This window comes from Poecilia reticulata, chromosome 6 (assembly GCF_904066995.2).
Source record: "Poecilia reticulata chromosome 6, P_reticulata-male-v2, whole genome shotgun sequence".
NCBI lineage: Eukaryota > Metazoa > Chordata > Actinopteri > Cyprinodontiformes > Poeciliidae > Poecilia > Poecilia reticulata.
Window position 1 is genome coordinate 14181090 of NC_088835.1, and position 24975 is coordinate 14206064.

At 38.7% G+C, this 24975-nt stretch overlaps 1 protein-coding gene across 2 annotated transcripts in view; it reads right to left on the reverse strand.

Annotated features, from left to right (window-relative positions):
- Positions 1-949: 949 nt before the first annotated feature.
- Positions 950-24975, reverse strand: part of kiaa1549la (KIAA1549-like a) — a 90355-nt gene continuing 66329 nt past the window's right edge. For both annotated transcript variants that reach the window (XM_017305371.2, XM_017305370.2), the window contains 11 exons: positions 21935-22080; positions 17256-17380; positions 16311-16531; positions 14560-14692; positions 12282-12523; positions 11851-12016; positions 10803-10900; positions 8048-8199; positions 7808-7962; positions 6327-6397; positions 950-5233 (listed from right to left, as the gene is read on the reverse strand). In XM_017305371.2, coding sequence (XP_017160860.2) covers positions 6368-6397; positions 7808-7962; positions 8048-8199; positions 10803-10900; positions 11851-12016; positions 12282-12523; positions 14560-14692; positions 16311-16531; positions 17256-17380; positions 21935-22080 — 1468 coding nt within the window. In that variant the 3' untranslated portion in view covers positions 950-5233; positions 6327-6367. The remainder of the gene's footprint in view (positions 5234-6326; positions 6398-7807; positions 7963-8047; positions 8200-10802; positions 10901-11850; positions 12017-12281; positions 12524-14559; positions 14693-16310; positions 16532-17255; positions 17381-21934; positions 22081-24975) is intronic.

Consider the following 24975-nt stretch of genomic DNA (forward strand, 5'->3'; position numbering starts at 1 on the left):
CTCAAAAGTTTCCTGGTTTTGCACTGATTTTGGATTTAATAGAAAACAGTGGACCAACACCATCATCAGTGACTAGAAACACACTGGATCTCAAACTCCTTAGATTCTACGATTTTCTACTTTTCCTCCAAATGGTGGAACTTTGAACTCCAGATGAAATGCTACGTTTCGTTTCACTGACCACCGGGGAACCGTGCCGTCACAGTTCTGTTTAGCTCAGCCAAGGCGTCCTGACATGGCAGTCGAGGTACAGTTCTTCTATCCCACGAGGTCTGTGTGAGGCGACGTTGCAAATTCCCCTTTTTGTTGCTTGAGCAATTCTCTCACCTTACTTCCACTCATTGGACACTGGACAAAGTGCAAAAACAATTACCTTTTGTGGGTTTCCCTCAATTTGGACTCTTTTCCCATGAGTGAATGTGAATGTGACCACTGAATACAATTTCTGTTTTATAAAGGAGCTTCACATCATGTTGTAATATTCCTAAAAACGTACCTGGACTGTTGCCTTGATTCTTTCATGCATGTTTGAAAAATCTTCTCATCTCCCGTGGCAACCATTCAGTTGTGAAAACACCTGGGTGAACATAGCACCTCGTCCACAGAGCTGTAGTTTCACAGAGCACTCTTCCCCTGTGACTCCCTCTATTCAGCTCCTTCAGACTAGCCAGCAGCAATTAACAAAAACCTGGTGGAACTGCACATCTGCATAGCTCGCTATACGAGCTAACAGAGGAAAGATGTGATGACTTCCTGGAGGAAGAGTGTCAGAAAGAGCAGAAGTTTTTAAAGCGACAGAGGCCCAATTTCAAGTCGTTAAATTACACAGTAAAACTTCTGATTTTAATTTCACGTCAAAGTCAGTTAAATTGGCAACTAACTAAAGACTTTAAACTTATCACTCTGCGTGTGACAGAAATGACTGGAAAAAACATCCAACACATCCCAGTTCAATTATCATTTGTATTTATTGTTTAAATTCACCAAAGTTTTCAGCTTAACTACATCCAAGACCATTCATGTCGCCACCGTGAGCTTAACACCAAAGTGACGACAGTGTGACATCATCGGCACCATCATGACATCACAGCGTCATGAAGGGGTTCAAATTAATACCAAAGCCATCCTGAAGCCCATCGACGATGAAAGTATCTAACAGTCACTCGTGTCGAGCGAAACATTGCACATAAACTTCCAGCCGAGCTTCAAAACTCTTTCAATCTGCTGCTTTAAAAACGAAACCAAGTAAAAAAAAAAGCCATCCATCGCTTTAACACAAGTTTTGTTAAATAAAAAACATGAAGGGAAGGTTTTTTTTTTTCCTCTCTTCCTCTCTTGTCTTCAACTACATGAGTCTGTACAGTGGGTATGATTTTAAAAATACAATGGCAGTTCTAAATGTCGTGGGATGACACGGTAACAGTACTGTGCGTGCTTAAAGTTCGACCATCTCATCAGTTCGCTTTCTCTTACTAATTTTCACTCCCACAGTGGGAAAGTGGGGGAAAAGCAGCTTCCTTCACATAAAATCCTTTACACAACATCTTTATAAATAATGTGGAACTATTTTCTTTTTACATTTTAAAATAGAATTGTTTTTTTTTTTTTTTAAAGGCAATTTCCACTGCCAGAATCAAGAAAAAACAAAAGCAATTTCAAAATGACAATTATTTCTTTCTTTTCACCCATTTCAGTGGTTTCAGTGCAGATTTAGAAGCTAGCAAAAATTTTAAATTTGACATTCAATACAAGTTATTGTTGAGCTGATCCTAAGATTAAGCTGTTATTAAGAACAAAAGGAAGACTCCCTCTATTCAGTTTTAACTTCAGGTGTGTAAATTTACAAAGACAAAGTGCTTTCTCTAGCCACTTCATAGGACCATAACATCAAAATGAAAATGACACCTTCGGATCGCGTTTTGTTTCTTTCTGAATAGCTAGACACTACTGCAGGTCATCTGAATGTCACTGTTGTATAATTGTGACTTCCTTCCTCAGTAATTACACAAAGCATTGGCTTTGCTCTAGTTGGTCTCTTTTTCTCTGCTAACATTGTCCTTTCAATAAAAGTGTCCTACCATCTATACTAATTTCAGATTTTGTGCCTCAGCATTTCAGTTATTTGGTATCATTCACTTTGACACGGCACTGTTTTATGGTCACTAAGTGATGTTAATATATGGCTATAACCTCCTTTACTAACATCTAAATGATGAGAAGCCGTAAATACAGAGTGCTTAAAGAATTTTAGTTCTTCACTAAAAATAATACATTTTAGATATTCTCGGTAATAAAATATTGCATTATTCCCACTATTTTATGGCTATTACTGCTGATGATGTGCCAGGAATACTGTTGGTAGTTGTTAGTTTTGTCATGAGATGCCAGTACTACGAAGCAGGATAAGATGCTTATTGAGAAAATTCAGAGTTTAAATCAAGGGGTTTTTTTAGTACTACAAGCTTTCTTTTAACCATTTATGCATCATTAGATATTTACATATACCCAAATTAATATATGCTTAACACCCCTTCCACTTGAGTCATTAACGACCTTCTGGCTTAATTCTGTCTGGAAGAACACCCAAGCTGAACTGAGACCAAGAAACAGTTTCTGTTATCCAATCATCACCTTTAGGTCTGACTAAAATCTGCAGTTGCCCACTTGAACAAGTTAAATGCCTCCAGAAGAACAGATTTGTGGTCAAGGATGAAGCCATGTCAGCTTTACAGATACTGTAAAAACTAATTTAGATAGTTTGGTTTGCAGGCTGAAACAATTTGGTTTAGGTTGTGGTTTGTTGCAGAAGCTTGGTGTTATTCTGCACTGTCCTTTGCAAAAAGAGGTTTTTATGTGTTTTGGATCATTGTCCTGTAAGAACACCCAACTGCATAGTATAGTAGCACAAAACACCTCGCTGTGACTTTGAGGCAAAGTTGAAGAATTTATAGGCTGTTGCCCCCTCTTCATTCTTTCATTAACTTTTTCCAATGCACCAGTATCACTGCAGGGAGGCAGCCCACCAATGTGGATGATCCATGGAAACGTTTTCTTAGGACAGAAAGCATAACTTGTTGGTTCCTGAGATGTTCATGCACAACCTAGAGATTTTTTTAATCCAACAAAAAGGAACAGTTTGGGTCTTCTTCCAGATCTCAGTGCAGTGGTGCAACATCCGAAAAACTTGAACAAACCCAGAGCTTCTTCAGCTGATGAAGGTGGATTCTGCAGTTGTTCAGAAATGGCTCAAAGAGATTCTACAAACTTATGTAAATCGACAATTCCCTTTTCTAAAGACATTTCTGGGACTTTCACATTTTTCTGACTAATGGTCAATGCAAGGACTTCTGTCAAATCCAAGAAAAACTACCTGCAGACATGAGTAGGCCTCTGTCTTTTCAAATTAAAAGAGGTTCTAGAACCTTTTCCACTATTTATTGAATGACTTAGATACATTTATGTATATATATTTTTTAATATTTGTTGAGATAAAATCTACAAGAAATCAAAACCTTATTCTTGTTTTCAAAACTTCATTGAAATTGTATGTTGTATAATCGTTCTACTATGGAGTTTTAACAATTTAAATAAGTAGTTAACCACCAAATTATTGATCACCAGTGATCCCAATTCTAATTTCTAGCTGCCAAATCTCTAAAAGAAAACTTGCTTCGTGGTACAGATGATGTTGAAATGTGTGCAACCTTCAGAGAGTCAGAGTGCCACAAAAACTCTCTGACCATTCTTCAACATAAACACCAAGAAACTAAGAAGAAGGAAAATGGCATCAGAATAATGTCCAGCAAAGTTTCCTTCCCACACCGCTTTGCATAAATCTCTTCATTAAATCATCTGTTATTTGCAACAATGCATGTGATCCTTATCATGTCTGGCTCTTTAGAGTCCCCAACCAGTCTTTTGGGCCATGTCCTCAAACACAATCCAAATATTAAACCCATCCTCATTTGGACAAAAGTTAAAAAAAAAAAAAAAAAGTCTGAGGTTTTTTTTTTTTTTATACAGTAGAATACGGTTGAACAACTTTCAAGTAAAACAGCTGAATACTGATGTGTTCACACAGCAGAGGAGACTTGGTTCAAACTACAGCTGAAAATCCTCCTAACGAAGCGTCACTCATGTCATCCGCAGCGCTCAACGTCGAGGACAAATCTCAGAGTGGTTGAAATGACTTCAGTTCGACCAATGTGACAAGAAACGGGACAAAAACGTCATCAACAGATGTTTGGACAGAACATTGTGACTAATTCTTTTTTTCATTACTGAATCTACTGAAGGAAAATGTTAAACAATTATTTTTTCAAAAGTATAGAAAAGCCATCATAACCACGTACAACTAAGCAGCTGATTTCTCTGCCTCCAAGAATGGAACGTGTTTCTTGCTTGAAATATTGTGGGTGAATAAGCAACACCCACGGTTTTGTTTTGAATAGTAATCCATTGATAATAATCAATGCAAAAAAAAAAGAAAAAAAAAAGGACAAAAGCACACAAATATCCAAAAACTAAAATTGAGACAGCTGAAGACCAGAGATTGTTTTTTTTTGTTGTTGTTTTTTTTTGTCATTGTTGTTCATCTTTTTTCCCTTAATTTTTTTTTCCCTTACTCAAGTTTAAAATACATATATTTACCAGCTGTATAAGATTTACAGAGGAATTTGGATTCATCAAAAAAAAAAGCACAGTTTTACGTCAGTTCAGCTTTCCTGGCTTTGTGCTGGACCTCAAGTCCAGTCCAGTCCAGTCCAGTCCAGACCAGCCTGGTCCAGTGCCACGGAGTAGTAATGGCCATTGCTGGGGCAGTAACGTACTGATAACTGTGTGCCATCGTGTGCTGGGAAGATGGCAAATAATTGCTAGAGTTTGTCACACTGTGCTGTACTCGCTCTGTTCTTTCACACTGCAGGAAGCTCAGCACAGCTCAGCTTCACCAACCAGTGTGTGAGGGGGGCTTTTGTCTGTACAGCAGTGGGCACTGCAGAAGAGTTAAAGGGGCCTCAGCAGACTACAGAGGCCAGGGACTGCTCAAAATTTATGGCTGAGGGTCTCACTTATAAAGATATTAAAGAGGAGAAAGTGAGAGACTTCCTGGAGCAGAGGAACTAACGTTGCTCTCAGGTTCTCAGATGAGATGGGGGTCAGAGAAGACGAGGGTTGATGAAGCCAGAGAGTGCCTTCAGAGGGAAAGAGGTCATCTATGTGGTCAAAGAGATACCTGCAGGAAGCAAAAGGGTGAAATAAAGCCATGAGAAAACAGAAAGGGGCACAAACAAAGCCCAAGTTTCAACAATCAATAGTACCGCGCAGAGACTTTTAACCACTTTACTTTGCTTGCACTTTGCTTCCTATGAACCAAACCCTCTTTGACTCTTCAAAAGTGGTCTTGGTCAATCAGACTAGTTTCTAAAAGTCTTTCCCTGTTTTGTTTTTTTTTATTTTATTTTTTTTATAAGGCTGCTTTTTTCATCTTTTTCAGCACAGTACTTTCAGCTGAATCTATGCTAAGTAAAACTACCTTTTGCTGAAATTACAGCTGCAAACATTTTAGTGGATAGACAGAGAAAACTGTGGCATTTTTTAATGCATTTCATAAAAAGGGTCTTTTAATTGAAATGAACTGAACTGAGCCACAGGAACATTTGTGCAGGTTTGAAACCAAGACTCTTCAGAGCCTTGTGTAAACGGTTAACAGGTCTGTGTGTAGTCCAGAGTATACTTCATCGTCTGTCAGTTTGCTGCCATGCAGAAATTTTAAGCTGACCTTTAAACTAACGTCCAGCCACGGGATGCTGCAGGTGCAGCTTTGGCTCTGAGCTCAATAACGGCAAAGATTAAACGGTGTCAGCCTCCAAGCTGCTCTGTGGTCTGACCTATAAACCACGTGATGTTGTCACTGTCTGGGTCAATTGACCAATCTTCACCAACTGCGAAAGCAAAACTTACTGCACGTTGTAGAACTATTCCTTATACTTTCTTTGTGCACCCTTCATCCTCCAAACCACATTCCGAGTCAAAATGTGCAGTTTTAGACGAGCGAAATCAATTTGCAATTTGAATGATTGGAAACATGTAGCATAAAGTGGCTCTAAAAACTATTTGGAGAGAGTGATTATTCAGAAAGCTGGACCAAAACCTGTCCTTTGAAGTTGCCTCAAATGATTACAGGACATTTTCTAACTACCTCTAGGGGCTTTAAATCAAAAATGTATTGTATGAATGGAATCAAATCAACAATCTCTCGTCTGCACAATGATGACAAAACGGCTTTTTCTTTTACGAATAAAAATAGCAGTGGAAAGCTGACCCACCGATTCAGAGTGTTTCTGCTCGGCGTCACCGGTGGCCATCTTCAGCAGATGGTCTCCAGGTGGCGAGAGTTCTGCAGAGATCAGGAGAAAAAAAGCAAAGGAAGGAATAAAAGATGTTACCACACGATGAAAAATCCTTTCACATCTGCACGTAACTTTCTGTTTAGAAGAAATGAAGATATACAATGTCATGTAAAAGTATTTACACCCTTGCAAAACGTCAGATTTTTTTTTGTCACATTTTAATGTTTCGAATCATCAAACATATTTTTACAATTAGATGAAGATAATCGTATTAAACACAAAAGCAGCTGTCAAGTGATTCTTGTTTTTCATGCAGGAAAAGTATGTGGGAAGCACATGGAAAAGTCATTTACCACTAGTCCAATAAGTGCCACCCCTGGCAATGAGTCTTCTTCATCATTTGGGGGGATTATTGGTCCTCTCTTCAGTTCACGCCAAAGCCTCACAATCAGATTTAAGTACAGACTTTGACTAGGTCACTCCAAAACAGTGTTGTTTTTAGCCATTTAAGGGTGAACTTGTCTCACTGCTTATCCTGCTGCATAACTCAAGCGTGCTTCAGCCTAAGGTCACAAAGTACTGGTGAACATTTTCCTTCCACATTGTTGAGGAGAAAGAAGAAAAAATGGTTTTGCTTCTATGACTGCTTCGTCAGAGTACTGAAGCAAAAAATGTACCCCAGATTATCTCACTTATCACAGTGCATCATGTTTTTGGTATGATGTTTGTTTTCTTAAATTCTGCATTTGTTTTATGTAAGACGAAACTGTCAGACGTCTCTTTGTTTCCTCTTTGGTCAGTTGTAGCTTTGTCCTTTCATCCCTCTCATAGCTGCCAGTTTTGCCGGGTCTCTTTGTGCTCGAGTCATGATCACTGACCTTACCTGAGGCATGTGAAGCCCACCGTGCTTCAGATGTTGCTATGGGTGCCAATGTGACCACCTGGATGAGTCACTTGCTCCTAGGAGGGATTACTGCTGCAGCACGTTTTCACCATTTGTACATAAAAGTCCTTGCTGACGTTCATTGGTATCTCAAAGCCTCAGATACTTTTAACCCTCTCCAGACTGATGGGTGTCAGTGCCTTTGTTTTTTTTCCCATCTATTCTTTAATTTTGTTAAAGTTTCCTGACATCACTTAGTTTCCTGACATCGCTTAGTTTCCTGACATCACTCTATGATAGATTTCTTCATTCTAAAGGTTTGTTATTAACATGGATGTTGCACGGTTTATTTAAAATTTGTCTCTCACTTTTTTGTCGTATGTCTGAGTGGTTTGAACAGCCTTAATATTTTTAAAATGTCACTTAAAAACAGTTTCTTGTATTTACACAGCTTACATTTATTATTACATATGTTATTTCATGTATTTCACCATCTGAAATATTTAAGTGTGACAAAAACACAACCAGTCTACAGCCTGGTAAATACTTTTTCACATCACTGTGTGGGTCTTACAGGTGTGTCGTTCCACTGCCGTGGTAAATCTTCAGGTTCGGGTGGATAGGACATCCAGGAGGGACTCCGATATGAGGACGGTGGAGACATGACGAAGTAGTCTGAGTAACCCGGACGGTTAGCTGATATAGCATAGACTGCTGTGATTGGGTTTCCTGCTAGGATGACAGTAATAGTGAAAACAAACCACTAAACACTCTCCTGTCCGCAGTGTTTCAACATGCTAATGCCGTGTCTTGCCTGAGTAGGTGCTGATGGACTGATCTACAGTGACAGCAGGGAACGGTGTCCTAGAGAGCGGCAGGTAGGGGGCGCCGTTGTGCTGCTGGGTCTGCAGATCTGATGCTTCAGACACGCGGGGCTTCAGACTCACATCAGGGGTGGAGCTGTTACTGCAGAAGAGACACTGATTTCAACTCCAAACAGAAAAAAAAAACCATAAAACAATCGGCAGCACCAAACCAGACCTTCATCTAGCTTAAATACGCCGCGTGCTTCTGCTGTGAAACATAACGATGTGCTTATGAACACGATAATAAATATATAAAATGGATATGAAGCTATGTATACTAAGCTATAAATTATTTTTCCATAAATCATGGTTCTGATCAACTAGTTGACTCATTAAATTATCTTTATGGTCTTTGATCAAACCAGAAGAAGACTGAAAAAATATCAAGGAAAATAAAATTGCACAAAAAAAAATTAAAGTTGGAGGTCGTATGTGTTTCATTGTTTAGTCATATTCTCAATTTCATTTGGAGTACAAGTATTGCTTTTTATGCCAATCAAGATGTAAATGCAAGCCAGTTAAATCCTCTCAGTTCTTCAGTCAACAGATTTTTAAGATACAGTTTTACATAAACTCTGTTTGCTGCTTTTTGAAAAATAATTAAAACAAATAACTTGAGCATGGAAGCTGGGGTTTAAGTTGAATCAGAGCAGTAGAAGTGGCTCTCGGTTTTATGTTTAATCTGTGTTGACAGTTCAGTTCTCAGCAGGCAGGGAAGGTAGCTCAGCCTCCTGAGTCATGACAGACAAAAGCTACAGAAATGTTATCTGACATCCAGTTAGAGCACTTTGAACAGTGCACACCGAAGGCAGATAAACCTGTAATTATGTGAAATTAACATAAATAGTGTCGAGAAACGCTCTGAATAAAGTTGAACAACTGAATGATAAGAAATTAAACAACATTTCAGTTCTGGAGTCAGTGGTGTCCTTCCACTTGTTACCCATTTTATATCAAAGCATTGCCACTATGCCAACTCATCTCTATTTCTCCCCAGGTACTTAACCATTACATATTATTCTATTTTCTTGACAGTTGAGTATTTTGATAATTATGAAAAGAAATAATCATAAAAAATGCTCAAGTCTCATTTATAATTGAGTTTAATTATATATCATTTGTCTTTAATTGTGACCCAGATTCCCATTAAATTCACTTGACTCTTATAGTTCAGATTATAACCCCAGATTAACCAAACTAACTACACACAACTTCCTGCAGTGAGATACTATTTTTTTCTGCAGCAAACCGAGAGTGCATAATAGAAAATACCTGTAAATCACTGGTTGTCACAAACCACTTCTCCACTGTCAAGTCTCACTGTAACTGCCTGGTTTGGTTCTAGCCAAGTCTGGTGCATCTACTGCAGTTGTTTTTCAGGTAATCATTGCTATGCAATTAATGGTATCCTGTACTGATGAACAGGTGAGCAGATTCAATTATCTTTAGGTAATTCACAACATTAAAATAAAAGGCATCCAAAAATCTAAGTTTACATCCATACATAATATATAAACTTTTCACTTATTACAAAAAAAGAGAAAATAGAGCATCCAGTCAGCATCTTAAACAACCACCGGAGACATTTGTCATGAGTCAATCCTGTTGCCGTGCAAAAAAGGTGAATAATCATCTAAATATTTAACCGCGTTGGGATATTTTGATATTTGTTTTACCTGGCATGTGAAACAATTTTTGAAAACACCGCTGTTTCAAGAATCTTCGCTATCGATCCTGAACTTTGCACCTGCTCTGTGTGCAGAGCACGGCTGCTGCTGTCAGTGAGGTATTGTAAATCATCCAGCACATCACAGCGCAGTGGCCTGCACTGTAGAAACACTCCGGATGTTGAAGCACTGTGCAGGACCAGGGGACAGATGAGGTCACTGACAGATCTCAGAGCCATAATGCACAGAGCACATTAATGCTGCACACAGCATACCAAAGAGGAATTAACATGCTGCTCTCCTCCTCCCACAGGGACACAGAGGAGCTGAAGTCTGCAGAGCTGAGTGATTAACCACTAAAACCTGCATTTAAATAAACATTTTTAAAAATGCTTGGATTTCAGCACAACATACAAAACCGCTGTTATTTTCTACATCAGTAATACTAATCGTAAGAGCTCAATTTTGGGCTTAAAATAATCATCCCATAATATGTTTGTCTCCCTGTGGCTGCTCACAGCTGGGGGCTTTTGTGCTCTCTGCAGTGTTTTCTACACATATTCCACTAGATGGCGATCATGTTACTTCTTGGGAACATGAACATCGGAGCAGTCAATCACTTCCTGCAGTGCCCAAGTGCCCAGCAACACAGAGCACACAGCAACAGCATTGCAATGAAGAGCATGCTCAGGTCACGTGATGTAGACTAACATATGGGCCTGACAGAGGGAAGTTAGCATGCAGAGTCACTTTAAATGATGGCGATTAGGATTCTTTTCATCCTCGCGTGTTCTCTCCAGTCACTTTAAATCTGTTTGACTCATTTTTAGACGCAAACTTTCTGTTTAATTTGAGAGCCTGTAAATGTTATGTGGGCAGATTTCCTGCAAGCTAAAGTTCCAAATGTCTCAACGATGTAAATTTGTTGTAAATGATGACTTTCGGTGAGAGGACAGAGCGTCATCTTCCTATTCATCCTGAAGTTGATGCCACATAAGGGGACATATTTTTCTGTATTTGCGTTGGTGTGCGTTACCATCGTATTGAGGTTCCAGGTGGCGGTCCCGGTCTGGAGGGGATTAGAGGCGGAGGAGAACCGATGCCCATATCGGGAAGCTGAGTGAACCGGAAACCCTGCAATCAGAGAGTCAATACACAACAAAGAATTAAAAAAAAACCACAACTTAGGACAAAAAGTAAGTAACAGATTTATACATTTGAGTTGCAAATAGTGGTTTTATTATTGGTACCAGCTCATGTTTTTGTTCCCATTAACTATTAAAGATCCTCCCTTTAGCTGCTGTGATGACGTCCAAAATTACCCATCCAAAAACATTTTGATGTAAATAATTAAAATCTGTCATACATTTTCTATAATTTAGAGTCTTTTAAACAAATAAAGGAAAGAGGCAAAGTGACGAGACTTCCTTCATCGGTATGATGAGAATCGAAGCATCCCTGTTGCTCCACACTGCCGGTCAGGTCGTTGGAAAAAAAAACAAAAAAACTTGACCTGTCTCAGCTATTGTGTTCATTGATATTCATGATGCTGTTTGTTGCACACAGGCGAAATCAATTTATAATGTCAAGTCATTCAAGCGAGCTTTAGCACCACAATTAATAAAGCAAAAATAAATAATACTTTAAAAACATAAGCTAAAAATTAAATTGGATTGCAGAAATTCAATAGCGACATTAAGTCAGGAGGCTTATAAAGGCAAATGGCTGCTCTGGGTTTTATTTATGGGAATCGGAGTGGAGGGGTCAGAATACAAAGTGCATGCCATACTTCTCAGATATTTATTTGTAAAAGTTGTTAAAACCTTGAATCATTTTCATTTCACTGCACAATTATGAATTACTTGCGTTATATAATGACATCCCCCAAAAAATATGCACAAGTTTGCTGCCTAGCTTAATACAATGTGGAAAGGGTTAAGTTGTAAAATACTTTTGCTTAGATAAAACATATACACCAACTAACTGAATAAAGGTATTTTATCCACCGTACATTAAAAGGTGGTTTAAAATAGGCTCAACATCCAGCATTATTTTATCACTGCAGCTTTTAATTTAGCGCTTACCGGTTTAGGCAGGCTACATTGATGCATGTCCTCGTAACCTGCGCTTCTCTGCCTGCCTCCACAGGGGTGGTTCATCGTCCCCGGAGCGCTGGTCACACCATCACTGTAGTGGCTGCTGTGGGAGGGGTTGTAGACACTGTGGGCATGATGGTGGTGGTGGCGGTGGCTGAAATTCAGAGATAAACGGCATCAAAAATGGAAAAGAGATATGGTTTTACACTTCTGTCTTTCGCCAGCATGCTCGGGAAAACTGAGCAAACATGTTCAGGCTCAAAATGTATTCCACTTTTCGAGAAACAGCTTGAGAGTGGGATGTTTGCTCTTCAAAAGTTCAAACTGTGCACCAGGGGACCTCTCGCTTCTCCACACAATGCTGTGAGTGATGCAGATGTTCTGGCAGATAAAGCATCAGTGAGAAAAATAAAAATTACTTCGTTGGAGGGGAGGGAGGGTCATGATCCGGAGGCGCCAGGCTGAAAGCGTTGCCAAGCAACATGTGCATCTGCGTGCGGACCTCGTCAATGGACGGCTGTGAGCTGAGTGTGGAGGAGTCGGATCCGCGGTGAGCTTTCACCCCCAAACTGCTGTTCCCGGTTCCAGTGGATCCTCCTCCGTAACCCAGAGAGCTCATCAGACGGTCCACGTTCGTCTCCTCAAACGGTTCTGGTTCCCCCTGGCAACGCAGCAAGCACACTCAGAGAACAGACCGGGAGTGCAAGCATTATCTTTCCGATTGTTAATTTTAACAACATTGACAGCAAAGACCCAGGCTTGTAAAACCGTCATTACTTTTTCAGCTGTTTTTCACCATGGATTTCTTTCTCATCTCACAAAAAAAAGGAGTAGGAAGGAAGAACTTTACAAAAATGATTCAAGACCACAGAAAGCATAAATGTGCAAATGTGGCTTTCTTGACCAATACTAATTTCTGTTTTTTTCCTTCAAGTCTGACCTATTAATTGTAATTATGTCTCATTAAATTTTATTTTAAAGATCCAAGGAGAAAAATGTACTCTAAATTAAGAAAATGAAAATTCTTTTTGATCGCAACTCAGTCAAAATGCCTTCTTGTTAAAAAAAAGCTATAAAAGCAAAGATCATAACACCCATATCTACTTTTGAAAAAGACTTTTCAAACCATCTTAAATTGGATAGCAACTTGAAACAAGTCCAGCTGTCAGCACTGCTGCATTGCAGCAACAATCTCCTGGGCTCAAATCTTGGCCAAAAAATCTTTTGCCATATCTCTTAATTGTGTTTTTGAAGGACCGATGTGTCTGGTCGTTTTGTCTTGTGTGTCTCTGTGTTGCCCTGCGATAGATAGACTGACTACCTATGAAGGGAGTAAATTGCTCTAAATGAAAGTTGGAGACGGATACCGTCCCTCCCTTGACCTAGCAAGGACAAGCAGAGGTAGACAGAATATGAATGGGAAGATGAGTGTTGCTTATGACAACTGTGCAACTTGAAAGCAAATATGAGAAAGTACCCAGTTAAGAATACTTCAACTCTAAGCTGTGTACAGACACAAACACACAGTTGATGCACACACTTTTCTCCTTGTTCCGCTTCAAAGCGCCCGGTGCAGGGGGTATTAAACGCTATCGAGCCTCCAATCTGAATCCATGAATGGGCTGTAATCACATTCAAAGCCATTGACATTCAGCCGGGTAGCACAGTCGCATGTGTCATTACAGTGCATCAGAGTCACGGCAGAAGGATATTTCACTCATCTCTCATTCTTTTTTTTTTTCTTTCAACTTTTGCCCTAATAAAACAAAGAAATTGCTCCATCTGTTCTTTTTTTAATCACTTTCTTTTTTCATTTTCATGTCTTTATCTCTTTTTTATAAAGTTCATGGGAGGGTAATTTTATTAATCCTCTAGGTTTGAGCAGAGAGGAAGAGGAAAGGAAAGAAGGGATGGGAAGGATTAAAGTTATAAATACTCAGGGGAGATTATTTTAATAGATTGACAAAGTGGCAGTGATTTACTTTGCCACAGCGTTCAGTTGACTGAGTCAGAGGACCTGAGCTGCTCACTGCAGCTTCAGAGAGAATCTGATTTTAAAGCTTAGTGTGATCTTGGTGCAGCCAAGTTTCAACTACAGAAAATCTTTCAGTCACAGGTCCTGCTTGAAACACCCTGTGCAATAAATATATGTAAGAGGATTTACATATGTAAGATTTACATAAGCTGAAAAAAGGTCAGCTTTTTAGTAATCTAAAATATTTGTTTGTTTTTAACAGCTCAGTTGTTCTTTTTTCTAGTTGGAATGGTCATTCAGTAACTAATCCCCATGGCTTCAAAAACAAGAACAGGTAGAGAAACTTTAAATCTCTTTTAATAATGTATGTGGGGTGAAAATCATACAAAAAACAACAAATATATACCATGATATATATTTTGTTTAACATCCCATAGCAATTTGTATACCTGAAGGTCAATACACATTAGTTCCATATAACCTGTGTAAATAAATAAGACTAAATTGTTTTCTATTAACCCACAATTGTGGCATTTTGTCGGCAGCCAATGCATTTAGGTAAAGTGACCAGAGATCCTTTGCAAAACTGTTTCACTTTGCATAAAACTGGAGTTGATATCCAGTACTTATACTGTCTCTGCACATTTCAGAAAGATGCATTCAATCCGTGTTAAAGGCGACAAAGGACTGATTCAGAGGATGGATCTGATCTAGATACGTACGTCGTAGCCGTTATTTCGGATCCCCCTCCTGGATCTCTCCCTCAGCACTAGCAGGTCCATCTCTGCCTCCACTGGGCTGGGGCTGCTCAGAGACTGACGGCTCCAGTAGGTGGGCTCTCGTGGGTGGGAGTACCTATTGACCAGATGTCGAAAAGATATCAGGGTTTTTTGTTTGTTTCTTTTATTTTTCACATGCTTTTCTGTATTTAACTCAACCATTAGCATAACCGATCATGTTTGCTAATCTAGCAAGCTTCCTAAAGCTGCTGTGTTTGTTTGTAAATTATAACATTTTCAAAATAAAAGCATTCCTTTTTATTCCAAATGAGGCTTAAAATCAATTGTGCCTGTGAGGTAGACTTTTAAATTCTTCAATGACAGATTTTTATTTGGAAAGTTGAACTCTTTTAGCATCAAGTTGTTGCTGCTAAAATGCAATTTAAAATCAATGCTTTCACTTGTGGGTGAAATTTTCTTATAATTTTTTTTTACTGTCCACTAAAACTAACTTCTCAGTCTTAGAAGAAAATAAACATTTTAATAGGTACAAAAACTTAAGAGCTTGAACCTTCAGCTCTTTTTGTAAACTAGAAAATAACTTAAAATGAATTGCTGAAGTTGAGAACATTTCTATATATAAATTGAGAATGCTAATGTGTGTTTATTGTATACTTTGCAGATATGCATTTGAATATATACATACATGCATTTTTGTGATTTATCATGACCGGAAGATTGGAATTGAGATGTCGGCATTAAAACAGATTCTGATTAAAATGTCACACTTTTCCTGAAGACTGGTTTAAATCCTGTCATACTTTCTTGTGTTTAATCATACAAAAATCTTCTCACTGTGCACCAGGTTTTATAAAAAAAATTATACTCCTAATCTTAAAGACACATTTATACATACAGCGTCTCCAGTCCAATAAGTTGCATTTCATACAGAAATTAAATTTCCATGATTTGATTAAGGAGTGTAGATGATGGTGAGCTGAAGTAAAACAGGCTCTTTATATGTGAACTTTTACATGTTGCTAAGCAACAGTCACAAATCTACAGTGAGCTTATTATATTTGCTGTGAATTTTCAGTTTCATCTACAAAGCATTAATAATGTTATGCACGAATGTGTATTAATTACCACCAGTTTCACACAAGCAAGACCTACTGAGGATAACAATATGAGCCAACTGTTGAGCCTTTACTTTAATACTTCAATGCATCTGTGATGAAACTAAGAGAAAATGCAAGGCAAATGGTAGAGATGTAATCATTTTTATGAATCTATGAAGAACTGTGATGAAGAAAAACTAACTAGCCTAAAACAAATGTATTATACCAATATGTTGATACTAATTAGCCAACGAGATGGTTCATGCTTTTCCCCTTCTGTGATTGAGTACCACACCCTTGAACATAACAGACAGATCTAGTAAGGAGATATTAAAAGTTGTATGATAACCGCAAGAGCTGCAAAGACCTTGAAAGGTGTTGATGGACAAAAACTAACTGCCTACTTTTCCACAGTTTTTTTTATTAGTGAAGCAGATTGATTACACCATTATGGTGATGGCAACATCTGGCTGTGGGAACGTGATTCTTTGAAACTAACAGGGAAACTAGTCAGGAACAAGTTCAGAAAAAAGATGCAATTAAAGTTAAAATGAGATAAAACTTTCTCAGAATTTTAGAGTCATTTGTTGCTGTTTTTTCTGGTCATTTCTTTGCTATATAAGGTCAACTCCTCACCTCTTATGACATCCTGCAAAAGAGGCCCTCTTCTCCTCAGCGGTCATGGGCGGTTTGATGCCTCCATCATGTCGGATGTGCCTGCTGTCACGGTGACTGTAACCATGGTTGAGACTCTCAGAGAGCGAGAACTCTCCGTACCCCTTCCTTCGAGCCTTTTGACGCAGTTTGTTTCTGTAGTGCTCGATGTCTGACTTCTGCTTCAGCCCAACGTGGTTTGCCTACAAATAAATGAAAATTTGAGTTCTGGCGTCAGGTCGACATGTTAAAAAGAAACCCAAAATATCTGTTAAATGTGTTTTTTCTTTTTACACATTACAGATAGTCAAGAAACCTTTCACACCTTAAACATATTTTTTTCTTCAAAGGACACCTATAAATTGGGAAGGCACAGTCCTGATATTGTGCTATGTGGGCTAAGGAATAATTTTTTGTCAGTCTCAGCTTGAGAAGTGCACAGACACAGAGGCAGAACAAGAGTGAGACGTGACAAACAGGGTGAGAGATTAGATGAGGAAAACTGTTTGCTCAAACAACAGCTAAATTCAGTAACAGCACAATGTGTCCCAGAGGGGATGTGATGTTACACAAGGTGGGAGGACGGGATAATAGATGACTAAAGTGAGAAATTGACAGATTAGGCACAGTTGTCGTTAAATTTGAATGAATTTTATGCTGGGTTTGATGTAGGATCATTCGATATGCAAAAGCTGATATTTAAAATATAATATGTAAAAAAAATAATTAAAAATTCCAATAGTGTCCTTAATTTTTAAGTTTCCTGTTTGTGTCACAGCCTGAAGGTGATGAGCGTCAGCATCCAGACGATGAAGTTTACAACATCTACCACAAATCTAGCCAACCAAATGTGGTTCAGTTACTAATTGTACTTGTCAACACTAACACTATGAGACAGACCTCCATGTGTGCGTTTTGCAGACTCACCTCCCCGTTGACGACCACGGAGTCCTGGCTGTGCGAGGAGGAGGAGGGGTAGGAGTAGGTGGGCTGGGCCGTCATGGGTTTAATGGTGATGAGACGCAGAGAGCCTGAATGGTCCTCATATGGGTCTGGGAAGAAGACACGTTAAACAATTATAATGAGATACAGACCGTAATGTCGTCCAGGAATTATATTAAAATGTCTCTAGTAGGGGAGAAGAATATTGAACAATACGGTTTTTATTTCTTGCGATATCTTTATTATCATCAAAAATTAATCAAAAATGTTTTGAGAAAAGAACACATATGGAGATAAAATGACCATAAGGCAAAACATTACATTTTAACAACAAAAAATTGCAAAGTCATTTTTTGCAAAACTTTAATAGAACCACATGGGGTTTTTTTTAGAGCAATGTCTATCAAATAGTTGATATCAAAGTTCAGATGCCTGGCCGTAATGCACAGTGTCTTTGTATCACAAACACATCACTGCAACTATCAATAGCGGTGGTAGAAGGATGATGATTTGGGCTCTTTGGGAACCTGAGTCACTGAGTCAACCATGATCTCGTCTTATAGTCAAATATGATGCCATCTGATCAACAGCTGAAGCTGGGACCAAACTGGGCTACCAGAGCTGCAACAGAAGGACTAAAAAAATAAAGAAATTAAGGTTTTGCGTTTGCCTATAAAAGCAACAACTCAATCTATGGTGGGAACTTATCAAAAAAAGTGGGAACACGATGGCCTCTAAACGTCAATGAACTGATGAAACGTTAATGCAAATAAGAGTGGACTAAACTTCTTCTATAAATATAAGAGACTAATAAAATCTTACAGAAGCGATTACTGTGAGGTATTGCTGCTGCAAGCTCTTTTAAAAGTCAGCTGATTTCTCTGAACAGCTTTGTCGCTTTGTTTTCATGCTCACTTTGGCCTGGGTGAACTGTCAAATGTCGCAAATGGGGGGAAAAAAAGAAGCATTCCCTAATCTCTTTTATTTAGATCCACTTGTTGCTATGGAAACTACAAAGTTAGATGAGGAAATACAGAACAAACAGAGTTTTAATAGTAACGCTGGGAGAACAGCAACAAACAATCTCATGTTTGCCTTGACGACACAACATTACCGCACTGTGGTGGACCTCAGACATATGAAGCTCGTATTTAAGGCAACGCGGTGTGTTGTTGAAGGAGGGAGCAGATGGGCAGAGTTGTGTTGCTCTGAGTCCACTCTGACTCACTCCCAGACTGACATCATGATAACTCAGCTCGAAAACTAACAGTGTCAAGCAGCCTTCATCTTGGCAGCAGCTCAGCTTGCATTATTTGCTACTGAAGCTGTGCCGCATGTCAAGCATGACAGTCAAGGTCGGGCATCAGGTGGGCGTCACAAACAGCAGACACCATAGACCAGATTGGACATTTTAACAACGCAAAAAGATAATACGGACACTTGACACCAGCATCTGCCGTGGCAACAGTTTTACTACCATCACAGCAGATGTTGAGCACAAAATTTATATTCAAACTTTTTTTTTTTCAATGTTGATTGCTGCGTATTTGGTGTTGCTTTGAATTTGCGAAGGAGTTTAAACAAGGATATAAACGTTGTCAATAAAGTAGCAGCTTAGTGGAGGGAAAACAGGCACATTAAAAAGCGAGCACACACTTTTAGCGTACAAATGATTTGGTTCTTGACTAGTTTCTCAAATGTATAAAAATACCCACCATGGATTCTACCTTTTCATCTGTTCTTTTGTGTATTCAGGATGCAATGCAGTAGATAAGACGGCCTTGCAGAGGATTGTGAGGGGAGTTAAAGGGTTTTGAAATGTGTCCTGATCCTCTGCTAATAATCTATTTCAGAGATCCTGAAGGATCAGGACTCTGAACATTGTCAGAGTCTCTTTATGTCCTTTCAATAAACTGATATATAACTTTTTTCAATTCACAATTACACAAGTTTGAGTCCACGGCATTACAATTAGAATCAAATCGAACTGTATGCAGCCAAATTTTAATAAGTCTTCTTAACTGGATCGTAGTGGATTTGGCATGATTAAATATTTCCTTTTAAAAGAATATGAATTTGAAATTTTTTTATAAAGTGCAGCTACGTTTGTTATTCACAAACGTAGCTGTACTGAGATTAATCATTCCCTTTCTAAGCTTTCCTGAAAATACACCAGCAGCTCTGTTATGCACCGATATTGGTATCATTAGTATTCAACAACAATGTTCAAACATCCTGCAGATGATGCAGAGCAAAAATCAGAAAGTCCCCAATCAGGGTGTAAAAGTAAAGTAGTAGTAGTAATACACTTTATTTAGAAAGGGAGAATGTTCAGCTCAAACATAAATGTCATCATTTGATGCAGTGTATCAGATTATAGCATAAAACACATTTGCATCTGCAGTCCCCTAAAGCTTTTAGCAAAAGTTTCTTTTTTCACCCTGCTCATTCATTCTAATAAAAAAATCTAGTCTTGTCCCTTTCGAGGACCCTGCAAACACCAGTAAAAGGCTGAAACAAACGCAGATTCTTGCTGAGGTATTCATTAATTAAGCTAAACTGAATGACAAATGACGCAATTTACTGTGAAAATGCGCATGCTTGTGCAAAAGAGATTGAAAGTCAGTGTCCTGGACCTCTGATCACAGGTGCTCCTGGTACAATTTAGACACAATAAAATATTTATCACAAAATGAAGTCTGTCTTGTGAAGCACTATGTAATTGCTGTGTAAGCATGCCGTTGTCAAGTGAAGGGGTCTTCAACTGCAGTCCTCCAGCTCCACCTGAATCAAATTAAAGGCCTCTGCAGAGCTCGATGGCATGCTGAAGGGGTAATTTAACCAGCTTATTCAGATAGTTTAGGGCCAAGGACAAATCTAAAATTGTCTTGTAGGACAACAGCTCTCGAGGACTAGAGTTGGAGACCGATGGTCGGGCTAAAGAAGTCTATGGTATTTTAGAAACCCTGGTGGTTTATGTTTGATGCTCTCATTCTGATGATAACATGTTCTTTAATTGTTTTCACTCATGTCCTGTTGTAACCTCCACAATATTGTGGTGACACAGCATGCATTGCAGTGCAGGAGGTTAGCCGTCAGTAATTCTATTATTTACATCATTTCTTTGCTGTCGTCACACATCAAACTGCCTGCCAGATCATGCTGTTGTTTTCACGACGCACAGATGTTACGGTCAATGAATACAACACCTAGCTGAACATGTGTCACCAGCTAAAGCTGAAGGGGAAAAAAAAAAACTGATTTGCTTTTCACCTGTAACTTCTCTCGCTAGTTGGCAATGGTGTTGAGGTCCAGTGGATCTTGCATTTTATGAAAAGGTGCTGTATTTAGTCTGATTATCCAATTAGCATGTTAAAATACACGCCCACATGCATACACACAACGAGCCGTGAAATCTCAGAGGAAACAAGGGCATCCTAGTGAAGTTGATACATCTGCAAGTACATACAACTGGAAAGAGGTGAACTAAGTAACCACGGAAATAAGTCTTAGAGAACAGCTGTGATCTTGGAATAATGTGTTGGCTTTTCCATGTTATCATGTTTTCTTTTCTTTGTAATTTGGTGTTAGCTTCAGTCCAACACCGCCAACATTTCTAGAGGAGTTTCAGGTCATTTAGATTAATTTATATAAATCAGAACAACACTTTCACATGTACGAGTATGGTCATTTCATAGTCTATCTACAAATTGAAGACCTGCACCATTCTCACAGAAGACTTGTGCAACGGTCCAATGCACATCCTAGCTGGGCTCTAAAAAACTAGACTATTTTTTTAAGATTGCAGAGGCTTCTTTCTGAAAAGGGGACACATTTATGATGGAAAACCGCAACATTTTGACAGTAATTCCATCAAATTCTGGTATTTAAGCTTCTGTGTCAGATCTTCTCTATTTCTGTTTATGTTTAATGAGATCAAGAAGGCATGTATGGTTCCCTAAGCGCTGACTGGAAAGATTTAATTGCATAACAGCAACAGTCGGAAACTAAATAAAAATCCTGCAGTGCTAATTTGTTTTTGATGGTCTCTTTAGCAGTTCTTCAGTATGCGTTTCACCTCAGGATAAGAATCCCTCAGGTTTAACTATGACTCACACAAAAAACGTAAAGGTTTGATAATTGTGAATAAGTTTTGAAGCGACAGCATGCTGTCACATATTTTCCCACCCACCTTCCTGACTTTTCTCAAGTGGCCTAATTGAAATAGAACCTGAAATCATATATTCAGCTGGTAACTATGTTTGTCTCTGCACAGGAATGAGGTGAAGCAAAGTAAAAGAAAAAGCAGCGGAAATACTGAAATCGGAAACTTGCTCTTGCAGAATAAATCGATGTAAGTACTGCAGGATGTGACAGGATGAGTATTTAGGCTTAAGCCTACATGATGCCTTTAACGTGAACCTGTGAGTCGTCAGTGACTTTATGAAGCAACTTGACTCATGAGTTTTCACTTTCACTTCATCACAATTATTGTGAATTTCGCAATTCGCAATAATTATCCTTTAGGTTAAATAATCATTGAATAAAAATGCAGTGGGTGATTTTTGTGCCAATCAAAGCATCCAAACTTTCATTACGATGGATTGAAATTAAACGTATATTTATCCACCCCCTTTCCTTCGCTACTGCTTCCTCCTCCTCACCATTGTTGCTCCTCTTGTGCAGCTCCTCCTTGCCGTTCTTGACACTGCTGCCTGTTGCGGTCCTCCGGGCCGAGGAGCTTTTGCTGGTGTTCAGCTTTCCTGAGCTGTTACTCGACACTGAACCATCCTCCTCACTTGGCAACCGTCTGTAGTGGCCATGGCAACAGAGAGACAAGGGAGAGATGGTAGAAGAGGGGGGGGGTTGGGAGGGGGAGTGAGGCTTGTGAGTGTGTACACAAAATGGGCATCATTTCACAGTTATTACTGGCAGCAGACTATCAACTTTAATTACAAGTGAAAAAACAATGTTAGTGGGTAATTAGCAACAAGAATAATTCAAACGGGCTTTAGAAAGAAACATGTTCAAAAAGTCTACAAAGCAGCTATGAGGATTCAAGCGAAAAAGAGATAAAACTTCAATTTCTGGTAAATTATTTAAATCTGAAAACATTCCGAAAAATTGAACCAGTGGGTTCTTTCGAAGAAGAATTTGAAATTTTGAGAGACAAGTAAAGAATAGTTGGAGAGAGGAATTACCTTATTTAAGCCTCGAGAACATTTTGAATCACTAAAACATGCATGTTTTTGGTGTTTTATTGTGTTTTTCTTACTAACAAAAGGAATTGTTGAATACTATATGGGCAAAACAATAATGGTTTTGAAAGATTTTTACAAATACAGTTCTTAATAGTATGGTGTGCATTTGCATTTAATCTCATTTTTACTCTGACGCCTCTAAATAAAGTCAATTAATTTCTTAACACATAGTTGACTGAATAAACTGAGTCTACCTGTGTCTTACTAAATTACAAATGCTCTTTGAAGAGCATCTTGAGGTTGTTACAGAATATTTGACAGCATCACGATGACCAGTGTAATACAGCAGATGGGCCAGGAATAAAGTTTAAGGCTTTTTTAGGTCAGAAAATAACAACCCAACATTATCTATCTAAAACTTTTTAGCTTTTTTCAGAGAACAAGCTAATATATGTGTTAACTCTGAAGAAGCTGCAGAGACCCACAGCTCATTTTGGACAATGTGTTAAAACGATAACTACCAGTTGTTTGTTCCACAAACCTGGACTTTATAAAGGAGTGGTTTGAATGGTTTAAATTATATACAACATGGAGAAATGTGTGTGGTGGAAAAGTAACACTGTGTACAACATCCCGATGGAGAAACATGCTGATGGCAGAATCATTTTGTGTGTGTATGTTTTTATTACAGGGTAGGGAAGTTGGTCTGACTTGATAGGAAAATGGATTGAGCCAATTACAGGCTAATCTTGGAGTAAAACAAGGGCAGAACCTTTTATCTGGAGATGAACCTTTAGCATACACCCAGGGACACGAAGGCATGTTTGTGTGTGACACTGGCCCAGCAAAATGCAGACCCAAATTTTTCATTGTAACATTCCAAAATGTAGAAAAATGTGAGGGGTATAAATAGTTTTGTGAGGTCCTGTACTTTCAAAGTATTTAAATCAGGACGTTGTGATGATTAATCTCAATTACAACACCTAGTTGAACATGTATGGGTAAAAAATACATGTAAATAGATGCAGGTTGACGACAAATTTCCGTCATAGACATACGGCTTACTCAATCGAAGCCACAAATAATTAAAGCGGTTCTTAAAGCAAAAGGAGGTCCAAACAGGTACTAGGTGAGGCACAGCTAAAAAAGTAACCAGTAAACATGAAAATTTGTTTTCACATTTTTTTTCTGTTTGCTTCAAACGCACAAGCAAACTCACACACACAGTGGCCACACACATGCACACCCAGGGTTATGTAAGCTACAGAAACCTCACTAAATGACAGGTTTGTCTACAGGTGGTGTGAGACCCACGGATCAGTGAGACCAAAAATGGCAGAACCACAGGGTAGGCAAACATGTAGCTTACATGAATACAAGTTCACACAGCTATTACACACACACGCGCACACATGTGCACACACATCGTGCAGTCATAGCAGTAGCCAGCGATCGGCTGCACTACAATAAAAGTCATGTGGTATCCAGAAAAGAGCCGGAGGGATGGAAGGCAACATACAACGTGAGAGCCATGTAAATCTGTTTTTGAAGGACAGAGAGGGGAGCAGAAGAATCGGTAATCACACTGCTGGAAAGTGATGTTCATCCCAATATCTGTCTTCTGTCTTTCCTGTGTGCCTCACACACCGATGCTCCCTGGAGGAGGAACTGAGCAGAATAAATGCACTCCCATTGAACCTGTCCTCTGCTGCACTGTGCTTAACATTCAGTCTGTGCCTGTTTCTCTCCTCAAACAATTAGCAGGTAAAACTACAGCTGCTGTTGCTTTAAGTGCAAAACAAGAAGCATTCTTCTAGCCATTTGTTTCTGTCAATACAACAGAATTCACTGCAATGGCAACAGCTATTTTAAACCGCTTGTTTGAATACATCTTTTTATATATATGTCAGCTAGTACTAAATACTAAAAGTATGTTTGAAATATTTTCCGAGTTTATTTTGCTTTACATATATACTCTGTTTTTCCGATCAGCCAGGGATGTCTAAATAGTATATTCTCTTAGCCACTTTTCAAAATTGGAAAGATGTGAAAACAGCATTTAATCAAAGAAGATGTGTGCTCATCTTCATTTATGAGGAAACCACTAATCAGAGCAATAATTAATTCCTAAACCACTAACACTGTGGTGAACAAGGCTGATTGAGGACTAGACATTACCTTACTGCACCCAGTGAGGATAAAGGTTAAAGGGGTAAAACATCTCCAAAGCTCATCCCCAATTTACAATGCTTACATCTCATTATGCCACCGAAAGGACTCCCAGTATATTATGCACTTGTTATAGTCAATGAGAGCATTTACACTGCATCAGCAGGGCATCAAAATTTGAACCAATCCTATGTTTGCCAGATTCTGATGCAACAGGAATACGAATGAGCCAATCTGTATTTTTTTTTAAAAACTTACCAAGACAGAATATGTTTTTTGAAATCCTAACTATATTAACGAAAATGTGGATGCATTCATGGATTTATGTTGTGAAC